Source organism: Vulpes lagopus, chromosome 7, assembly GCF_018345385.1.
Source record: "Vulpes lagopus strain Blue_001 chromosome 7, ASM1834538v1, whole genome shotgun sequence".
NCBI lineage: Eukaryota > Metazoa > Chordata > Mammalia > Carnivora > Canidae > Vulpes > Vulpes lagopus.
In genome coordinates, this window is record NC_054830.1 from 71,392,659 (window position 1) to 71,412,433 (window position 19,775).

Sequence of the window (19,775 nt, forward strand, 5' to 3'; positions counted from 1 at the left end):
TGTGACATCCAAGTTAAATTTGAAAATTAATCCCATATTATAATTTTTCTATTATAGAATATCAAGTGTCAAAAAAAAATCAAGTGTCAGACTTCCTTATTTGTTGCACTTTTATAAGACTACAGGAGCAGATTCTAGAAAAGACAAGTGAAAGGGAAAGGAGTATAACCAGGAATCCCAAAGGATGAGACTTCCACTTCTATCAACTCCCTCCACGTCACAATTTAGCAGACTGGGCAGTTAGGAGAAAAGAAGACTAATTCTGAGAGCTATAAGCATATCTATACAAAATGCACTTAGTGACATTTTCAAGATTCACTGATTCAATTGGTCTTGAGAGACTACAGAGTTTAATAGAAAGAGCCTGTGATTTTTGACTCAGATTATCTGTGTTCAAGTCCAGCCCCACTTCTCTTTGGCTCTGATGCTGGGCGTTATCACCTTAGAACACCACAAGCTGTACTAGTAAAGTGACTTCATTCTACCACTTTGCCTCCAGTGCCCAGAGCAGCACCTGAACATCTGCTGAATGAGTGAGAGTATGAAAGAACAAACCTCTCTTAGATACAGTTTCCTCATCAGTAACTAAAGGATAAGAATTACACTTTGCAGGGCTGCTCTGAAGATTTAGTGAGACAATGGATGACAGAAAATATCTCATAAATTACGAAGTTCTGCACAAATATTATCAGCATCATTTACTTAGTCATGCTTTTCTAATTTTCTTCATGATTAGGATATTCTAGACTGAGGAAAACACTATAGATTCTTCAGTGATGCTTCGCTACCTATAGATCAAAATCTAAACTTCTTGCCATAGTAGACAAGGACGTTTGTTCTGGTCCCTGACTACTGGTCCAGCCTCATTGTGACCTTCCTCACACCGTATAATACAGCGATACCTTCTAGCTCCCCAAATATAGCATAACTTTTCAAGCCTCTGTTTCTTTATACATGTCTCCTTTATCTGAAGTGCTCTTGACTAACAAAATCTTCCAAGTCTCAATTCTACCCTTTGAAAAACATTCCCTAATTTTCCTAGGAAGATGTATATATTTATTCTCTAGTGCTGCCCTTTTGTCCAGCACATACAGAACAAAGAAATATTTGTCAATAGACAAAGACAAATGAAAGAATCTGTCTGATGACTTTATAGTAGTTACCACTTACATATACTTTCACTATAATTATTATCATTTTAAATTCACATTGTTGATTTTATTTGTATTTCCTCCACTAGGTTATACAGATGGTTTCTTGAGGGCATGTACTAAACCTCCTCATCACTGGATGTACATATTTAGAATGGCGCCTGACACATAATATGTGAGCATCATATAGTGGTAAATGGGAAAATGAATAAATGACTAGGCCCCTCCTACACTAGCCCCTGCCTATAATAACCTATAATACCTATAATATCCCATCATTCATCTACAATATAGCAGGAGAAAATATAGTTGCTGGAAGGACTTTAGGGAATCTTAAGAAAAAACTATCCCTAGGAAGAAAGTGGGATCACAGAAGAGAAGTTGCCTTCTCCAGAACATACAAATTGTATGTGATCACATACAATTTGATCAAGATGAAAACATACTCAGAGCCATAGCTTCTCTTGATTGGAAAGGGAGGCGCATGTTCTTACCCTTGGTATGGTGGGAAAGACTGCCGACCAGGACTTAGTCTATGCTCAGCCAATAATGACTGTGTAGCACAATGAAAACTCAGGTTTTTTACTTGTTAAAGATAAATACTTGCCTTATTTAGAAGAGTGACTGAAAGGGTCAGATTAAATAACAGACATGAAAACTCTGCTTGATAAAAATATTACTCTGATAGTTATGTCCTACGAGGCTGTCCCCGGCATGGACATACTCTCACCTCTTATATACCTTTCCTAGCATGACACTTCCAGAAATTTCACTTCTTAGAACTGATTCTCATATATATTAAAGGATATGCACCTATAAACCTTTTATATCTATTTTGGATTTTTTAAAATATAGTATTTATTTTTTTTCTATTTAAAAATGTCAATCTTGGGCTTACCATACCTCTAGAAAAAGACAAAACCTTAATTTAAATATTATATCCATTTGATCCTTGGCATTCAGGCAACCTTTCCCTCAATCTTCCCCCAAATATAGACTGAAAATAATGTGACAGAAGGTACCCACTCATGGGGAAATTAAGGCTTAGAAATTTGTCCAAAATCTCAGAAAAAAATTGGTAGAAAAGGAGGGTAATATAGCTTTGTAGATATTCCTAAGCCAGGTGTCCAGATATTTCCATATTACCCTCTGGTTTTTCAATAGAATACAATAGACTGGACTGAAACGCATTAAGTATTATTTGATAGTTACTGCTGAAACAAAATCAAGTTCAGGAAAACGTATATTATCCTACTTCTAAACTTCTTGGTAGATTAAGAAAATAATTAGAAGTAAATAAAGTAAGTCAAGAGAGTATTTCCTCTTCTCCTCCCCCTGCCTTCCTGAACTATTCAATACTAAAACCACTAGGTAAGGCAAAGCAAGAAAATGCTCATGGTAGCTGGGTATGGGCATCAGAGCTTGAATCAAGTGATGAGGGAATCCACATGGAGAGGACACCCCCTCCATGTCCAGTGTGAGGAGTCAGAGCCGGAAGCAGTTTGAGAAGTATGTCCATAGATGGAGGCAGCCCAGGGGGAGATTAGCAACATTCAAGCAGAGTGAGGACAGCAACCATGTGGGAGAAGGGACAGAAGCAATGACAGGTGATTGGACATATAAGCAAATATATTAAGAACAAAAGAAGTAAAATTTCTCACTTTTTGAGAAAGGAGTCACAAATAAGGAAATAAACCCTAGGCTGTTTAAATGAAACATAAATTAGTTGGAATGGTGATATCAATGTAAATTTATGGATCTCAATAGATAGATACAGAAACACACACACACACACAAACACACACAGAGTCACTGAGAAGGCTTGTGTGCAACAAAAACCAAGTAGCAATGAACACACCTGGCATCCAAATCTTGGCTTCTAAAAGGAATCAGGGGATGCCTGAGTGGCTCAGCAGTTAAGTGCCTGCCTTCGGCTCAGGGCATGAACCTGGAGTCCTGGGATCAAGTCCCACATTGGACTCCCTGCATAGAGCCTGCTTCTCCCTCTGCCTGTGTCTCTGCCTCCCTCTATCTCTCATGAATGAATGAATGAATGAATGAATGAATAAATAAATAGATATTAAAAAAAATAAAAAATAAAAGGAATCAGAACTTAGAGAAACAGTTGATTCTGGTGTTGCAGGAGGGAAATTAAAGGATGAACCTAGAGCCAAAGAGCCAAAGAGTAAAACAGAACTCAAAAAATGAAGAAGACATGTCAAAAAGCCATGGAAGCCACCATGAAGAGGTTTCCACTGGCCAAATAAGAAAGAATTTGAGAATGAAAGTAAATAATGAAAATAAAAGAGGTTGCCTGGCTGACTCAGAAGGTCATGTGACTCTTGATCTCTGGGTTGTGTGTTCAAGCCCCATGGTGGGTGTACAGATTACTAAAAAAAAAAAAATAAGTAATTAAAAAGAAAAGAATGGACTATAACCTGTTGAATAAAATAGGAGACAGGATGTAAACAAATAAATTGAAAGACTGATAAGGATATTAACAATTTTTTAAAGAGGGAGATCGCGCACCTAGTGTGGGAAAAGGGGCAGAAGGAGAAAGAGAATCTTAAGCAGGCTCCATGCCCAGCACAGAGTCTGATGCAGGGCTCAATCTCATGACCTGGGCTGAAATCAAGAGTCCAACACACCTCACCAATTGGGCCACCCAGGTGCCAATATTTTGGCAATACTGGCAATATTTACTTGGTTTGAAAGTACCTTCTGGGCACCTGGGTAGCTCAGTCAGTTGAGCTTCTGACTGGCAATTTTGGCTCAGGTCATGATCTCATAGCTCTTGAGACTGAGCCCCATGGTGGCCTCCATGCTCAGCAGGGAGTCTGCTTGGGATTCTTCTCTTCCTGTGTCTCTCCTGAACACTGCGCAAACTTTCTCTCAAATAAATAAATAAATCTTTAAAAAAAAAAGTGCCTTCATGCCAAGTTTCTATTGGTAACAAAGGAAAAAGCAGAACCTTGACAAGGGTGAAGCTAGAGATACCACTTTAATCGAGTGATCAGTGTGAACATCAAAAGTAATGGGACAAATCACAACCATGCAGCATCTGATGTAATGAGAAAAGCACAGAATCACTTCTGTTATTCCTATTATAGGTGTATTACCTGAATCTTATATGAGGAAAAATCAGATGAACCTCAAACAAGGGACAATTTACAAAATATCTGGCCTGTAATCTTCAAAAGCATCAAAGTTATTCATAAAAGTTAAAAAACAGGACTATGAAATCATTCCAGACTGGATGAAACTAAAGAAATAGAAAAATACAGGGGCACCTGGGTGGCTCAGTAAGTTAAGCAATCAACTCTTGATTTCGGCTCAGGTCATGACCTCAGGGTAGTGAGATCAAACACCTGGGTCGTGCTCTGCACTCAGGGCAGTGTCTGCTTGGGATTCTCTCTCTCCCCCTCCCTTCACCCCTCCTCCTGCTCGCACTCTCTCTCTCTCCCCCTAAAATAAATAAAATCTTTTTTAAAAAGAGAAAGAAAAAGAAAAATTAAATACAACATGTGATTCTAAATCCTTTTTATCATATTTTACTCTGAACTGGATCCTTTTATTATAAAGGCATTACTGGGGCAATTAGCAAAACTCGAATGGGGATTAAGTGGTAATAAATCTACATGTTAACTTCCTGATTTTTTTATTAAGACAATGTACGAGAATGTTCTTGTTTTGGGAAAATGCTAAATTATCTGATTTGTGGGATATACAGTCAACAACTTACTCCCAAATGGTTCAGGAAAAAAATATTTGTATTTTATTTATAACTTTCTTGAATGTTTGAGAATTTTTCCAAAAAAATATTATTAGAAATAGAAAGTTAGAAGGTTGTTTTATGAGCTCTGTTGGATTAGTTCATTGCTTGTTTTACACCAGGCATTGATGACTGGCGCCATCAAGTGTCCAAAGTTATGTATGCTCACTTCAATTTAAAAACGGACTCTCCTGGTATTTTCAAACAATGAAACATTTAAGAGATTAAGAGTAAACAGTTATTAACCTAACTAGGCACCCTACATTAGTAATACCAATATAACAGCAAAAAATAAAAGAAAATTTGAAATCACAAGTATACCTTGCTGCAAGTGAGGGACACAAACAACCTGATAAAGAATGAACACAAAGTTCCACATGATCCTACTATAAATATAAACCTCCAGGCAGGATTATAGTCTTGCTGTGTGATGGTACTCTAAACACCAAAACTACGAGGCTATAAATGGTAAGCCCTCTGAGCATCTATCATCCATATTCTTCACTCAAATGCTGACTGAGTTGAGTGCTTGCCCTAAAAATTTCAAAAGCAAGAACGAAAATACAGAATTAAAAAATTTGATACTATCCTAATGATGTATCAATATTTTGAAGCATTTTACATTTTACACTGCTTTCTCACAAAGAGCAATGAAATGAGCCTGGGCAAATGCTTGCTAGGTAATAGAGGAGTCCTCATAAGTGTCCTTAAAAAAAAATCATTTGATTCAGATGAGCACATTATTCTCCAAACATTCTTTCATAATTATAGGATCTTTTCTTTGTGCCAGATGCTGTTCTAGATACTGGGGCTACAGAGGTGAATAAAGTAAGATGCCTGCCATCAAGAAGTTCATATAGTCTACTAGGGGGACAAGACATACACTCCTAATTCACTGTGATAAGTGCTCTAACAGAAGTGGCAACCAGAACAAACTCCCTTAAGGCCAGAAGAGTGAGTGGTCAAGTCCAAGCACCAGACTACATCTGTGTCTTCTTACTTACTGCGTGATAAATGATGATCAGCACTTGCCTATGAGATTAGGCCCATCCACAGAGGCAGTTGGCCAGCTTTCCACCCATGAGGCTGACTGGGTATGTTTCACAGCTCCACAACTACAGAAAAGGGGACTGGGCTGGGAAGACCCACCAGGAAGGCTGTCAGGCCTTAGTCCATGGGAGTAACACAGCCTACCAGGAAAACCTTGCATTTGTGGGTGTGGGGCACAATTTTAGGGCATCACTTAGTGATGATACAGCTGGTACTTCATTTCTCCGTTCCTTTCCTGTTCATGTATCTACAGCTTTCTTGGAAGGGAATCCCAAAAAACAAAGGGCAAGAGGAAGGATTAGGTACCCCAAATCCATCATAAATCTGTTTTTACTATATTTCTGTTTCCAGTCATCGCTTAGAGCTGAACTTTCATGTCTCTCAAAATCATCTTTATATCCCCGGGGTCAGCAGAGTTCCTGGGAAACTGGCTTTCAATAAATGTTTATTGAACTGAAAGCTACAGCTGCAGAATAAAGTAAAGTTCAAAAAGCACTGGTCTCTGCATAGCATTTACCTTCAAAAAACCTTCATAAACACAAAAAAATTCATATTCATTGTCAACCCTCTGAGAAAAACTGTATTTTCCATGAAATCTTTTCCAAATCTATATGGTCCATCTTCAGTGGCTTCATCCTAACTGGGGTGCTTCAAGAACACACCACCTTTGATAAAGTGTATGGGGTGTCCTAACCTAAAGCAAAGGCCAGTGCTAAACCTACCAAAAGTCTATCTAAATAAAAAAATGTCTCCACAAACAACACACCATTCAACTAGGGAAGAAATAGTTTCTTGAGGTTAATGTTTAAACTACCTAAAAATAAACAAACAAACAAACAAATAAACAATCTAGAAGAAAATAGATAAACCAAAAAATATTTCTTACCTATTTTTCATAAGTCCCTTCATTCCCTACCCCTTCCCAGAACTATTAAAAATACACACATTTCCTTTAATTTAAAAAGTACAATATTTGATTATTTCTAACCTGAAAGAATGCTCGAGCTTCTTTATACCTACACTCAATAAACCTAGAGCGTGGTATTTCTTCTAGAAAGTGCACTGGATCTTTTGGGATGAGAATTTCTAATCCATCAACAGTAATTTGTTGTAATTCTGGCCTGAAAACAAAGTTAAGATTTATTACAAGGACTTAACCCAGAAAACTGGCAGCTCTTCAAAAAATACAACATAAGTAAAAGAGCTAAACATCAAGCATATTTTCCTCAGTTACCTCAGAGATCACTTTTTAAGATCTACTCTCTCAGCAACTTTCAAATATACAATACAGCACTGTAGCTAAGTCACCACACTGTATATTACATCCACAGAAATTATTTATCTTTTAACTGGGAGTTTGTACCTTCTGACCACTTTTACTATGAAAGCATGTATTATGAACATATCTTCTCCTGTGTTTGTACTTTTTATAAATGTAATCAAGAGTTGTTTTATTTTAAGTCTTGCTTCGGTCACTCAACATTGTAGGATTCAACTATGTTGTTACACAGAGCATTAATTCATTCATTTCCATGCTCTACAATATTTCACTGTATGAATATACAATGTTTGGGGGCGTTACAAACAATGTTGTCATGAATGTTCTTACATATATTTCTTGGTGTCATGTACATGAATTTCTTCCTATTGAATATTTACATTTCAAAACTGATTTGTGTAAATTACATATTAATTATTAAATGTAAACAAAGACTAAGAATTCATGACTGGAAAATACAAGTTTCAGGACCCCCCTTTAGATCCTGAACTTACCTGTCAAAAGCTCCAGGATAACGACCAAACTGTAACTTTCGGAAAGGAACAAATTTCCTGTCCATGTGTCCTTTGAGTCGTAAATGGCCATGCCAGAGGTAGTTGCCACTCCTCTCATGAAAGACCACCAAGTGGATGGCATGATGGGCCAATCTGCAGATGTAGTGCAAGGGAATTTCAGTTCCAGAAAGTGAGTCTATGCCATCTAGCCGGGGATCTTTGCTCTCGATCTTTAGGCATTGAAATCCCATATTTTCAGCTATCCGAAACCAGCCTTCCTAAAACCAAAGAAACATCAAGCTTAAATATTTAAAACCAAATGCTGGTAGCAAAACTAAAGTGACTTTTACACTGAATTAAGCCATACATATTTTATGCTAACGTGCTCTTTGCCTGAAGATTTAGAACTAAGGGTGGCAAGGGGGAAGGTGGTGATGGTAGAATAAAGAAGCATACCAGAAAGGGGAACTACATAGCTTGGAGGATACATTCAAACTCTCTTTATGTGAATTAGTACCAATTTCTTCTTTGGAAAGAGAATGCTCACATTAGTGTTCTCTGGATAGTATCTACAAAGTAATTGTTAATATAAGGATAGCATTTAAAACAAAACATTCAATTTTCAATTTAACTTCTATTAATCTGTATCTTCCAAAGTACTTCAAAAGAAGAATACTTTCATCTCATAGTTTATATCCCAACACCTTAAACTGCTACTTCAATAGAAGTCCATCATAATGCCAATTAGAAAAGATACTGAGACATACTATCAAACAAGTATATTTTGCAACATCATTACAGTAAAATCTAATGTAACAAGATTAATCTATATGGTAGACTTTTAGTCCTAATACCAACAAAAAGTGTTATGGATGATTAAATAGTATTAATTATTGAGAACACACGAGATTTTAATAGGACTTTATAATTTCCAAGGAACTTTTATAAACATTATTGCATTTACATATGACATCTACCTTCTAAAATAAGTAGCACGAGGTATGCTAGATTAAAAACCAGAGCCACAGAAGTCTAAAAAACCAGAATTAATAAGAGGCAAAGCCATTGCCAGCATTTAGGTCTTCTCCAACTAAATCTAAGGTTCTTTCCATTCTTAATACTACCTCTCTATTCTATATTCATATAGTGTATATGAAACTCATTCACATTCATTATCTCATCTGATGCCCCCAGAAACTATCTGAGGGCAGCAAGGAAGATATTATCATACTTAGTCTACAATTAAGGATAACAAAGCTTTAAGTGGTAATATCAGGCTTTAACATTATTAAATTATGGAGCTGTGTAAGTTTGTCTTAAGTCACAGTAGTCATAAACATTCTTCAAGAGTACTTTATTCACATCACTTACTGCTTCTGAATGTTGTCATTTGGATTAGCTGTATCCTCATCATGATCTCGTAACAGATATAGACCTCTATTATAATATTGATTATACAGCTTTTTAATTGTTTAACTCCATCAATAACTGCAAGCTCCTCAACCACAGGAATCAACTAGTACACAGTAGGTACTCAACAGATATCTGGTGTTATGAGAGAAAGTGCTAATTCTGGTAGAGGACTCTAACTGGCAATAACAACTGTTACTTATGGATATAGAGCTAAACGCGTCCTGGCCAAAGGAATGTGGATGGAAATATCATATAATACTTCTAGGCCTGGCTTACAATCTTCATAAAATCTTCCATGCTTTCCCTCTTCTGTCTGCATCTAGAGAAGCAAAGAACTCCAAGATGGAAAAACCACACAAATGAAACAGCCTGTATCCCTAAGTCACTGCTTCGAGGAGAGTCATCCAGGAGTACCCCTGACCAAGAATATCCATACTGGACTTGAGTAAAGACAATCACTCCTTTCTTGTGCTAGGTTAATGAGATTTTAGGGATTTTTTTTTTTTTAACAGCAACTAATGCAACTTACCCTAACTAATGCAATTTCACCTGACTCTCCCTTATGTTAGATTGATCAACTGCAGGGCTCCTCTTTTTCCTTTTCTCTCCGAGTATACCTAAGAAGTAGAATGTACTGACTGAGGGTGAGAGTGACCAACTCAGAGATGGAATGTACAGGATGGAAGAAATGATTAGTTGGTAAATTGAGGAAAAAATTAAAAGGCTTACAAGACCTTGGGATGTAGGAGGAAACACTGACAAACAAAACAGGTAGAACTATGAAATGGCGTGTCTTCTTATAATCATGAGAGAAAAGTCAGAACAAACTAATTGCTCTGATGAAATAGAGCAAAGGCCTAAGTCAAGGCTATACAGCACAAATCTACTCCCAATTGCCTTTGGCAGTAGTTTGCTCACTTTATGGTAATGGTATTAATAAAGAATAATCACATACGAATTAAGTTTATAATAATTAGGTCTAGTACTCTAATTAGCTCTACCTTAGGAGAAGGTTTAGGAAGGACTATCCAAGGACTCTATGTGATATCATATGTATAGAAGAATAAATATGAACCTGTGTACTTATTCTGGGTATTGCTGACCTTTTGCATATTGGTCTTGCCAATCGTGGCACAGTCTCTTTCTTCTAAAGTATTGGTTCTCAAGGCAAGTGGTACCATATCCAAGAGACATTTAAAAAATTTGTGGGCAGGGGCACCTGGGTGGCTCAGTTGATTTAAGTGTCTACCTTTGGCTTAGGTCATAAACCAGGGTCCTGGAACTGAACCCTGTGTCAGGCTCCCTGCTCAGTGAGGAACCTGCTTCTCCCTCTCCTTCTGCCTCTCCCCTCATTTGTGCATTCTCTCTCAAATAAATAAATAAAATCTTTAAAAATATTTGTGGGCATATTTTTAATTATCATAATGATTGAGGAAGATACAAGTGGCATTTAGAGCCTCAGGCCAGGAATACTAGACATTCTATAATTCAAAATATGAGTATCTGTCCCATATCCTAAATAATTTCAAATGTTCTATCAGTCCTGCAGCAGAAAAACTTGTTCATAATGATCTGAACCTCTATTTCTCAGGGATACAATGGCTATGCTAAAGGAGAGACAATTTTACTTTTCTGTTGTTGGAAACCTGTTCATTATTTAAAAAAATCACATTACTAACAGTATCATTCGTAATGAGTCTATATTTGAAGCTAATCATATTTAATGATCCCACTGAAAAGTGCAACCATCTGAATTACTTCATTATGCTTTCCAATGTAGTCATGACTGAACATTTACAAGCTGAAATACACATTTCCTTTTATTTCTAATTCATATTATAATTAAGACATTATATTGACTTAGGGGATTCTGTATGTAGGCAGGTTATAATGTCAAACTTCATTTTGGGAAAACAAAGGAACATTATAAAAACTCTTTATAGAAAAGGCTTATAAGCATTGTGGTCTTTTTCTTTTTCTTTTTTTTTTTTTTTTTGGTCTTTTTCTATAAGGAAATCAAACAGTCCAGTAGAAATGGGCTACAAATACTGACATTTAGGAGTCAGTGAGAAAGCTGGCATACCCTTATTATTACTCTATCATGAAAGTCACCAGTTTATGAAACATGGCCCTAACAGAAAGCTTCCAACTGGTTTTCAGTGCCTCATTCTTAAATATGAACAAAGATCAGCAAACATTAAGGAATGGCTATATCATGAAAACCAAATAAAATAACCACAACAAAAAAATAAATAACCATAACAAAAAAATAAATGCCCAAGATGAAGGGATTTAGAAAAACAAAATGCAATACGGAGCAAACAACTAAACAAAACCCAAAAAACATGAAAATCTACAGAGCAAAAGAAGATAAACCCATACCCATGAAACAAGAATCATAAGAAACAGTACACAAAATTTTTGGAAAAATATAAAAATTTTGAGCAATATGAAGAAAATCAATGGCAGTGTTAGATTTTGTTTAAAAGTAGGACAAGAACTAGGGGTGGTGGAAGGGGAGGTGGGTGGGGGGTGGGGGTGACTGGGCGACGGGCACTGAGGTGGGCACTTGACGGGATGAGCACTGGGTGTTATTCTATATGATGGCAAATTGAACACCAATAAAAAATAAATTTATAAAAAAATAAAAGTAGGACAGTTAGAAAAAGAGATGAAAAATCTATAGATGAGAAAGAAATCAAAGACAAGAAAATGAGAGACTCAATTCTGGAGGTCCAACATCCAAGCAATACAAAGTTCTTTCTTTCAAAATAAAGAATACTTTTATTTAATATTATCTTGTCCTACCTAAATCAATAACACAAGAAAAAGAAATCAGGTGTAAAGGTTGGAAAGGAAGAGACTAAATTGTCTTTTTGTGCAGAAAATATAACCTGCTATATTCAAAGAAAGAGAAAAAAGAAAGAGGGTGGGAAAGGGGATGAAGAAGGGAGAAGGCAGGGAAGAAACTGAAGTTTATCTAGACAGTGCAGAGTTCAGAACAGTAGCTGGGAAACAGGGTCAAAATACAAAAATCAACAGCATTCTCAACTACCTCTAATAACGAATTAGTAAAGGAAGAGGTAAAATATCCACGTTATCTTGTCACCTCCACCCCTTGTGCATGCATGCATGCGCGCACACACACACACAAACATAAAGTAGCAAGGAATAAATCTTATCAAAAATGTGCAAAATATGGAGCACCTGGGTGGCTCAGTTGGTTGAGCGCCTGACTCCTGGTTTGGCTCAGGTCAAAATCTCAGGGTTGTGGGATCAAGCAAGCCACATGTTGGGCTCCACGTTCAGTGCAGAGTCTCCTTGAGATGCTCTCCCTCCCTCCCTCCCTCCCTTCCCCTCTGCCCCTCCCCCAACTTGTATGCTCTCTCTTTTTCTCTAAATAAGTAAATAAAATCTTTTTTAATGTGTAAAATCTGTTAGAAAAATTACAGTATTTTATTAAATCTCATCAAAGAACATCTGAATGAAAGGAGGTATATTTATGTTCACAGTTAAGAAATCTTAATATTTTAACAATATCAAGAAACTTTTCATGTTTTTGCTTTCTCAGACTAGCCTGGATGATTAGACACATGGTCAAGATACCTCCACTGCTCCATTTGACAGCAAGCCACCCTGGAGAAGCAGAGCTGCCTAGGTGACTAGAAGCTGAGCTTAGCTGAGATCAGAACTGCCCAGCTAAATGCTACCCAAAAATCCCACCATCACAGAATCATGAGTATCAAACAAGTACTACACACTTTCAAGATGGAAAGAGTAGTGCTATGGACTAGTGACATTGCCCTCACACACCTTATGTGGCAAATACTGAATATTCATCACCAAAACCCTTCCTACTTGCCTGCCTATGCTGATGGAAATGCTAAACACCTGTCTTCCTAGGCCCCTTTACAACCAGAAGACGTACGAATCTAGTTCTGGACAGTGAGCTATAAGCAGTTTATCAGAAGCTTCTGAGAAAATTTTTGCTTCAAAGGATAAAAAGTGTCACTAGCCCTTCCTGTCTTTAAACATGGATTATGATGCCTGATAACCAGGACAGCTATCTTGTAATGATGAGAAGAATGAAGAAAGAACTTCAGTGATGCCCGCCCTGACATCAGTGAGCAGCTGACTAATACCAACGGCACCAATCTTTTTTTTTTTTTTTAATTTTTTATTTATTTATGATAGTCACAGAGAGAGAGAGAGAGGGGCAGAGACACAGGCGGAGGGAGAAGCAGGCTCCATGCACCGGGAGCCTGATGTGGGATTCGATCCCAGGTCTCCAGGATCGCGCCCTGGGCCAAAGGCAGGCGCCAAACCGCTGCGCCACCCAGGGATCCCTGGCACCAATCTTTTAACCTCTTGTTACACAAGAAAAGTAGGTCCCTACTTTGTTAATTGTCTTCTATTACTTATAGCTGAAAATATTCCCAACACAATTTATAAAAAGCTTTAAAGATTTTTGAAATGTTTTACTTTTAAAAAACTGGTTTATCCCCACACTATTTTGTAAAGGACACATTCTGTTATGTGAAAGCAAATCATCTTACCTCATTCTTCCACAGGTGATACCGTAGCGCAAATGTGGTAAAGTCTCTTGGAACACAGAAAAACTTGCATTCTGAAGTGGAGCCATGAGAAGTATTTTTGACTTGTTCAAAGTCTTTATTAATCAATTCCAGGATCAAAGGATCAATAAGGAACACTGGTACATTTTGGCTGGATGTTAGCACAATAAATTTTTTAACTGCACGCTGTTTGAGAGGAAAAGAATCTCCTTAACTCTTCTAAACCAATACAATAATCCACCTTATTAAATTTTTTATTCATTAATTTTATAAGAATATGTACAGTTTTTACTCAAAAGATACCATGTCTATTATTTATGCTGAACGAGTAAGCAGATAAATACTACAGGGCCCCTGCTCTCAGGATATACACAATATACTAAGCAAGATGAACAAGTATTTACAATACATGATAAAATATGCTATAGTAAAAATATATGCAACATACTATAAAGTACAGAAAAGTAAGCTACCAATTATACATCAAAAGAGCAACATAGAATAAATTGTACCTGAGATGAAAACTTTGGGCTTACAAATTATTCCCTTGGTATTGGCTAAATCTTTTTGAGCCAAAATTGGAGAGGAAATACTGGATCTGTCAGTTTTTAAAAATGGTAATGTCAACCTTTTCAAAATAAAAAATCAATTCTGTGTGCTACTTTTTTTCATGTTTGTTAATACTGCTTAATAATCTTTCTAAGCAAAAGATCAAACTAAAATATATTGCATGCTTGACTATTCCCAAATATAGTTTGATTTTCTAAAAGTAATGTAATATTTTAAAATATAATTCTTTGGAGCAGTAAGTAGAGACCCCTACTGAAAAAATAAGGTTCAAAATTAGAATAGAAACACAATAATCCCACTCAAGTGTAACACCAAAGAACAGCAAAGATAAATAGAAGAACTGGTATACATTATTGCTTAAAAGTATACCTTAGGGCAGCCCGAGTGGCTCAGGGGTTTTAGCACCACCTTTGGTCCAGGTAGTGATCCTGGAGGCCCAGGATTGAGTCCCACATCAGGCTTCCTGCATGGAGCCTGCTTCTCCCTCTGCCTGTGTCTCTGCCTCTCTCTCTGTCTCTCAAGAATAAATGAATAAAATCTAAAAAAATTTGCGGAAAAAAAAAAAAGACCATGAAGAAAAAAAAAAAAAAAAGACCATGAGAGACTCTTAACTATAGGGAACAAACTGTGGATGGCTGAAAGGCAGGTGAATAGAAGGATGGGGTCACTGGGTAACGGGCATTAAGGAGGGCAGGTGATAGAATGAGCAGTGGTATTATATACAACTGATGAATCATTAAATTCTACCCCTGAAACGAGTAATACACTGTATGTGAACTAAATTGAATTTAAATAAAAAAATTTTTAAAGAAAGAAAAAATGAGATAAAGCTAGTAATAAGTCTCTTACCATTTGTTTTTAGGCCGAGTATGCAAAATACCAAGACTACAATAATCTCTGCTCTAGAGGAATTTATGATCTCTTAGTGGGAGAAATAACTAAGTTAAAAATTAGAAAGCCAACTTTATGCTAAAAGATTCAATAACTTAGGGACACCTGGGTGGCTCTGCAGTTGAGCGTCTGCCTTTGGCTTGGGGGTGATCCTGGAGTTCCAGGATCAAGCCTCATATCAGACTCCCTGCATGGAGCCTGCTTCTCCTTCTGCCTATGTCTCTGCCTCTCCCTCTGTCTCTCATGAATAAACAAAATCTTTAAAAACAAGAGATTCAATGACTTAGATGAAATGGATAAATTTCTTTAAAAACACAATTAACAAACTCCCACAAGATGAAACAGAAAATCTGAATTGCCCTATACCTATTAAACAAATTGAATTTATATATACATATATGTTACGTATTTATGTTATATATTCATATATATTTTTATATTTTATATGAATATATTTTATATGAGTTAACTAAATTGAATGTGTATATATACATATATTCATTATATATTTATATGTTATATATTTGTATATATTTGTTTCGTATATTTTATATGAATTTTATATATATATATGTGTGTGTGTGTATGTATATATATATATATATATACATACACACACACACACAATAGCAACAAGAAAAAACTCCAGATTCAGATGATTCACAGGTGAATTCTATCAACGATTTAAGGAATAATACCAATTTCACAAAATTTTTTTTCAAAAAACTGATGTCTTAAATTTTGATTTTCTCATTTATCGGTTTTTTTTTTTTCTTTTATGGTGGTTGCTTTCTGTGCTTCACACTAGGAGAATAAAAGAATGATTTTGGAAGAAAGATGATGAAGTGACAGACACCAGCACATATATGGTACTTAATGTTTGTAGAATGAATCTCTTTCAGCTTAGTGTTAAATACAAACATGACAAACACATTTATGGCTTTGTTACAATTATCGATATAAGTATAGATTGGGGCAGGGTGGAGGAGAGATTCCCTAACTCACCTTCTAAATATGCCTTCCAGGCTGTTATCAATGCAATCATCAATGCTCCTCGGAAACAGATGTCCAATTGACTCTAAATCCAATTAATTCTAAATAAACATGACTATCATCATCTGACCTTCAGTAATTCGTTTTGTTTAGAAGAAAGAAAAATGTCTTGTTGATAGCAGGGTGTACTGAGACTGTAAGAGCCGATTCATCTACAAGGGCTTTGGTGGGACTTGTTCTTAGTGAAAGGCTGGTTCCTAATAATCATCCTTCCCTTTCCTCAAGTCATCTGTTTAATAACTCATTCTAGAATCTTATCAGCTTGCAGTATCACACTTACTGATCAGATTTCATCCCTCCTTCCTTCTAAAATACTGTAAAAAAAGTATTTTAGTACTTCTCCCCCTCCACATGATTCTGCAATTATAAACAGTGATTCTTAGTACCATGCAATGTAATTAATTAACACAGAGAAATCACTGAATAGTGAGCTGTTCTTTAATCTTTTCTCATTTATCTTGGAAGCAAACCCTTTTAAAAAAAAATCCCTTATTTTCTCCCACCTCAGGATCCTTCCCTGAAAGAAAAAGATGAGGCTTTTCCCGTTCCCCTCAGACAAATCCTACATTCACAGAGCAAAATATCTGATATTTTTAATAAATTAAAAGTGTATTTTGATATTTCATAGTTGAGGCTGATTTAGGATATCCCAGACTTTACTTTTAAATAATAGTTCAGGGATGCCTGGGTGGCTCAGTGGTTGAGCATCTGCCTTTGGCCCAGGGCATGATCCTGGAGACCCGGGATCGAGTCCCACATCGGGCTCCCTACATGGAGCCTGCTTCTCCCTCTGCCTGTGTCTCTGCCTCTCTCTGTGTGTCTCTCATGAATAAATAAATAAAATCTTTAAAAAAAAAAAATAGTTCAAAACCAACTGGTGTCAGCAATGACCTAAAATTATTACTACTTCATTGCTGCTTCATGATTTTGAAAACCCATTTCCTATCTAAAGCTTCATGTCTCTGGTTAAAGAGATGCCAAAGACGAGTCATCCACAAGAATAAATGGTCATATTCAAAATGTATGCTAATAGGATAAATGTAATTTTTTATTAGTAACCAATAACCTTGCACTGTTTTTCATTCTAAATTTGGCTAGAAAAAAGGTAAAGAAACATATTTTATAAATGTATACTCTAAAATTTATAAATCAAAACAGGGATATCTTGTGCATACCACTAGTTTTCTTGATCTTAAAAAGTAAACATGTTGACTAGATTTCTGTTCCTAATCATTATTTTCCCTTATTCATAGTTCCATTCTGATTCACATATTTTTTCATTTGGAGATGCACCATCGTTTAGTGAGTGAGAATTCTGAAGGCAAACATTTAGAATCTGGGTTCAGTCACTTATTAGCCAACTAACCTTAAACCTTCTAAGTGAACTGAGATAAAAATATGTACTGACTTAATAAAGTTTCCATAAGAACTAAATGAAATACTGTATATAAAGCACTTGACACAGGGCCTACCTCTTCCCCTCCACCACCTACTCTCACTGCCCATGAAGATAGCTATCACCATTGTCATCATTCAACAAATACTTATTGAGTACATAAACAAATGAACTAAATGAACACTATAAATGAGGAATTTCATGCTTGTACATACCCACTGTGTGCTATCAAATCCAATTCGGCTTCCTTTAGATTTTGATAAACCAGTTCCATTCTAAGAAGATAACAGAAAAATATTTTAGTAAATTCAAAGCTATCTTTCTCTGTCTGACTTGTTTCAGTTGGTATACGGAGAACAAACTGGTGGTGGCTGGTGGGGGGAGGGGCTGGGCAAAATGAGTGAAGGAGAGTGGGAGATAGAGGCTTCTGGTTATGGAATGAATAAGCCACAGGGATGAAAGGTACAGCTTGAGGAATACAGTCAATGGTACTGTAATAGTGCTGCATGACAGACGGTAGCTACCCCTGTGGTGAGGATAGCATGACTTGATTCACTGTGTTGTACTAATTTACTAAGGTACTAATGTACTGTTGAATCAGTGTTGAAACTAACGTAACATTGTGTGTTAACTATACTCCACTAACAAATAAAAATTAAGAAAAAATATTCAGGGCTAGAGAATCAGAAGGAAGAAAACATTATCAGTTTTCATCTGACAAGCCCCAAAATACTTTGAAAGTATAAGGAAAAAGAATGTCTGATGGCCTAGAGACAACAGGAAGAATGCTTCAAGCTGAAAGAAGATCCAGAGAAGTTTCTTATGCCTTGAGTGTGTTCTTTACCTAGAAGATGTAGATGGGAGGATACTGAAGAAGAAAGAATAGTCTTATCCTAAAAATGAAATATGCCCCAGGCTCCTAAAAAGGAGACTTACTTCCCCCACTAAACTGCAAACTCAAGAGCAGGGACTGAATCCAATCCTTTTTTGTATTGACAGTGCCCTAGCATACTGCTGGGCAATGAGTAAATGTTTAATGATGGTTTGTTAAATGCAGGGAAGGAGAGCGGAAAAGAGGAACAGATATACTGAGTAAGACAGAGCGAGAACTGGTCTCTCCTCATAAGCTCTCAATTTGACAATAATATTTTCATACCAAGGGATATTTGAGAACAAACCACAAAGAGATAGCTTTGTAATCTTCATCCTTGAAAAGAGGTTGCAAACTCTGTGACATAGCCCTTGTTGCTTACTTAGCCCTCCATTAGTAGATGAGACACAATTTCTGAGCTTTGTTTTCTTTGCTGGATCATTCCCATCAATATAGAAACATGGTATTATTTCTCCTATCTTCAAACAAACAAACAAAAGAAAAAACTCCTCTTGCCAACTAACAATTTTGTCTTCCTTCAAGCAAAACCCCTAATAGGTTGTCTGTTCTCACTGCCTCTGATTCCTTTTTTCCCATGAGCTCGCAAGATTAATTTCACTCTTCCAAGTATTCATCAAGATCACCAATGACTTCCACGTTGCTAAATCCAATGGTCAATTATTACTCCTTATTTGATCTAACAAGAATTATGATCATTCTGTCTCACTTAAACTTCAGTTGCTTGGCTCTCAGAACCCCATACTTCTAGTTTTCCTGGATTTCTCTCTGGCTGCTCCTTCTTATTCTCATTTGCTAGTTCTTCCACCTCCCTGATCTGATGTATTGGAGGATCCCAAAACTCAGACCATGACTTTTCTCTTTTTACTCACTGTTCACTTTCTTGGTAACTCATCTACTCTAATGGCTTTACATACAATCTACATGCTTACAACTTTCAATTTATATTTCCAACCAAACCAGTCCTTTGAATTCCAAACACATATTCAACTCTATTCACCTCTTCACCTGTATGTCAAATAGGCATCTCAAATTCAGATCTCCATCCCTCAAGCTTGTTTCTCCTGTCTTTCCCATCTCAGTAAATAGCAACTTCCCAATTAGCAATGTTTCCAATTAGGCCCAAAACACCGAAATTATCCCTGACTCCTTTCTGTCTTTTACATCCAATAACTAATTCATCAACAAATTCTGACAGCTTTATTTTCCACTTTTCATGAACTCTACCACTTTTCATGAACTC

The 19,775-nt window shown here is 36.5% G+C and overlaps 1 protein-coding gene across 11 annotated transcripts in view; it reads right to left on the reverse strand.

Annotated features, from left to right (window-relative positions):
* Positions 1 to 19,775, reverse strand: part of FKTN (fukutin) — a 73,353-nt gene that overhangs the window by 35,564 nt on the left and 18,014 nt on the right. For all 11 annotated transcript variants that reach the window (XR_005988985.1, XR_005988986.1, XR_005988984.1 and 8 more), the window contains 4 exons: positions 17,859 to 17,918; positions 13,716 to 13,919; positions 7,747 to 8,024; positions 6,962 to 7,094 (listed from right to left, as the gene is read on the reverse strand). Coding sequence is in view for 8 of the 11 variants with exons in the window: in XM_041762876.1 (XP_041618810.1) it covers positions 6,962 to 7,094; positions 7,747 to 8,024; positions 13,716 to 13,919; positions 17,859 to 17,918 (675 nt within the window). In the remaining 3 variants the exon portion in view is untranslated. The remainder of the gene's footprint in view (positions 1 to 6,961; positions 7,095 to 7,746; positions 8,025 to 13,715; positions 13,920 to 17,858; positions 17,919 to 19,775) is intronic.